Raw genomic sequence first — 3676 nt, forward strand, 5'->3', positions numbered from 1 at the left:
AATGATTTATGTAAATCATCAAAATTAGACAAGGATGAAAAATAGTCATAACTCAATGTTAAGTTTGTTTAGTATTGATCCTGTTGAATATCAAATTGATAATCATCAAAATTAATAAAACACAAACTAAATAAACAATATATCATAATTTTCAAAATTAAAATAACAAAATTTGAATTAAAATAATAAATGTTATGAACAAAGACTATCAAAAAAGTCAGAATTGACCCATGCTTTTAGAGATGCTGAGAGGGGCAAATTGGAAAATGAGGAATGTGTGAGTGGCATCTCCTGGCTAGAACAATCTTTGAGGAGGTGATACATACAACAAGGAATAGAAATTGAGGAATAAGGGTACAAATATATTAAATTTGAATAAAGTGATTTTTTTCTCTAAATTTCATTAGTTTGGATTCTCATTTTTTTCTAAATTTTTATTAGTTTGGATTCTCATTTTAATAAGTAAACTAATTAAAGGTAAATGTACTATTTTTAATTTCTTATTACATTTTAATAATTTAGGATTTCCTCATTATTGTGAATTATCTTCTTTCCTAATATTAGTGAATACCAAAAGAAAAAAGTATCATCCTCATTGAAGATGAACTCAACATATATAATTTTTCTTCATCACTCCCACATATATCAGCAATCCTCAAACTTATAATTACAACTACTATTTTAATTACACTGCTCTCCGGCAGAATCAACTGCTTAAGCACACTCTCTGCGGATCCTCCTTGCCAGCTGAATGTCCTTTGGCATTATTGTCACCCGCTTAGCATGAATTGAACACAAGTTGGCATCATGGAATAGGCCTACCACGTAGGCCTCCAATGCCTCCTGTAGAGCCAGGACTGCATGACTCTGGAAACGGAAATCACTCTCTAACAACAAATTCACTATTGCAAATTAGAAATAAATTTGGCACATGCCATGAACAAAGATAAGGTTTCTCTTGGGTAAAGTTATTTGAAAAAATATACTAAAAACTAATTAACCTTAATTCCTTGAGCAATTTCACGTACAAGCCTCTGGAATGGAAGTTTTAATATCAAAAGCTCAGTAGTCTTCTGATACTTACGGATCTCACTACAAGAAATTACTGTATGATTAGCCTTGGGCAACAACCAGGAAATGATGTTTCAATAATAACATGAATTGATAAATATATAGCGAAGGGCAACTGTTCCAGGGCGGTATCTATGTGGCTTCCTATAGGCACCAGTTGTTGGAGCACGCATACGAGCAACCTGTGATGGAGAACAAAACACAGAAATGTTAGGAGAAGATATATCAAGTTAGGAGAAGATAGATCATAATGTATTCTATTATAGGCATTTAATAAGATGTAACCTTGTGTGTGAGCTGCTTTCCAGGAACCTTTCCTCCACTAGATACTACAAGAAATTTGCAATCACACAACACCTATGAAACAACGATTGACAAAAAAACTGTTGCCCCAAATTCGTAGACAACTCTAAATTTTCTTTCCTCGAAAAACTGTTGTTGGAGTACATGTAAAACAACAGTTATAGCTGTTTTTTGAATGACTTGTACCTCTGGCATCCTCTTACCGAGATAGACAAAATTTCGGATTCGCACTGTTGTCATAAATCTTTCACATAACAATCAAAAACCGTTGTTAATAAGCTAACTTATGGTAGTGTGAGACTACAGTTTTTGGCCTTATGTTGTGTAATTTAGACAAGTGTTTATTATAACCCTTATCTTATTGAACATCAAACAATGGTTTTTACATACCATTATTAAAAGGAAAGCTCACAAACAATGGTTATTACTAGTGTTATGTAAGTGAGGTTCAAACAACAGGTCTTGTATCTTGTTGTCTGAACACCTTATTTAGATGATTGTTTTACACATTGTAACAGTAACCATTGTCTGTTGAGTAATGGTAAAAAAAAATTGAGTTGCATATATGCAAGTCCCCACAAAACAAATTTAAAAACATTTAACCAAGAAATTTCCAAACCATGAATCATTCAACCAACAAACTAACAATCAAAAAATCATGAGCCAAATCAAAAACCAAAAATACTACCTCAAATGGACGAGTTCAACTATTAAACTAAAAGTTTGGCGATAAATAGATACAAATCAAAGTGTACTCTTTTTATAGTAATACAAAGCTACAAAATGCAACCTCCATTTCATGGAGACCGCATTTTGCACCTCTTGCATTACTATAAAGAGAGTATACCTGGACACGTATACATTCATCAATAAACTAAATATTTTTACAAATTTACAAGTTCATCTATGAATTGAAAAATATACAAATTAATCACAATGCCATAATACTACAAGTCCAGTGAAGAGCCTCCAGTAATTGGTGTGAGGTAATTATCATCATCATTGGTTGTGCAGAAATCTTAATGATTGATTGTGATGCCTGGATTAACGTCGGCTATTTTCTTAAGTAACTGGGCCATGTTCTCGCGCACCTTCCTCTTTGCTCATCTGCAGCTTGTCCTGGTCTTCCAACAGTTTTTCTTTAGCCAGTTTCTTGAGCTTAACCTCAAGATCTTTACTCATCTTCCTCTTGTACATTTTCAGCAAAGGTAATAAACTCTTCTATAATTGGTTTCTCTCCCTCTCCCTGAAAATGTAAATAGGATAATGCTGTAGCTGAATGTCTGGATATAAACGTAAACAACCTCAATAAAACAGTTAATGAACCTGAATAGTAAATCATAAAATCCCTTAATAAAATTAGCTCATGCAATTAAGAAAAACAGTATTCAAATTTACAAGCAACATTTTTGCATTAGTGATTTCTTTTGGAAAAAATCTTAAACATATAATAACCAAACACATAACAGAACAAAATCTTGCTTATAAAGAGTGTCTACAATATTTGCTTCCTTGGAGATTAGAAATAATTAATACTAGAATTTTACAGTTAATATTGGTAGGTACATATAAAGCAATGGAGTCCTAATAACTCACAAGTGGTTGTATAAAGCAATTGGTAGGTATATACAAAGTTAGGATGGAAACAATAGTTTAAACTAAGTGGTTTTACATATCTAACTATTATGTTATTAATAGGATTTCTTAAACATGTTCTTCAACCACATATACAAGCCTATTCCTCTAGCATACAAACTGGTTCTAGCAATGTTATGGCGTCACCCGGAGAACGTAGAACTAGATGAAGTAAAAGTTGTGCACTACTGTGCTGCTGTAAGCTCTTTTCTGCAATAAAGTATATCTCGAATAATGAATATAACTAAGCTGTCTGCCCTAAAACTTTGACCTATTTGGTTTAACTTGCAAATATAGGGATCAAAGCCATGGAGGTACACTGGCAAAGAAGCTAACATGGACAGAGAAGACATCAAAATGTTAGTTTCCAAATGGTGGGATATTTACAATGACGAGTCACTAGATTTTAAGGCTGAGAACTCTGCCCAAGAGGGAGAGAACTGCTCGAGATCATCTATAATGGCTTCCATCCAAGAACATGCAATTTCTTATGTCCCTGCACAATTGACTGCTTAAGGATCTGGATAATGTAGCTAAATCTTGAGTGTGTGTTGGTGAACTCATAATACTAGGATTTTTTAAGACTACTGGCTAGTACTGACGCTAAGATATTTGTTTTTCAACGTGAAGCTTGACAAAGTATATACGTCCTCAATAACGTAAACCA

General features: G+C 33.2%; 1 protein-coding gene across 1 annotated transcript; it reads right to left on the reverse strand.

The window, feature by feature from the left end:
* Window positions 1-714: 714 nt before the first annotated feature.
* On the reverse strand, window positions 715-2571 carry LOC141705044 (histone H3.3-like). Its single transcript, XM_074508117.1, has 5 exons — window positions 2466-2571; window positions 1357-1400; window positions 1188-1253; window positions 1002-1118; window positions 715-867 (listed from the first exon to the last, which is right to left on the reverse strand). The coding sequence occupies exons 1-5, from the start codon at window positions 2569-2571 to the stop codon at window positions 715-717; spliced, it is 486 nt and encodes a 161-aa protein (XP_074364218.1).
* Window positions 2572-3676: the final 1105 nt, after the last annotated feature.

The sequence above is a fragment of the Apium graveolens genome, unplaced genomic scaffold, assembly GCF_009905375.1.
Source record: "Apium graveolens cultivar Ventura unplaced genomic scaffold, ASM990537v1 ctg8481, whole genome shotgun sequence".
NCBI lineage: Eukaryota > Viridiplantae > Streptophyta > Magnoliopsida > Apiales > Apiaceae > Apium > Apium graveolens.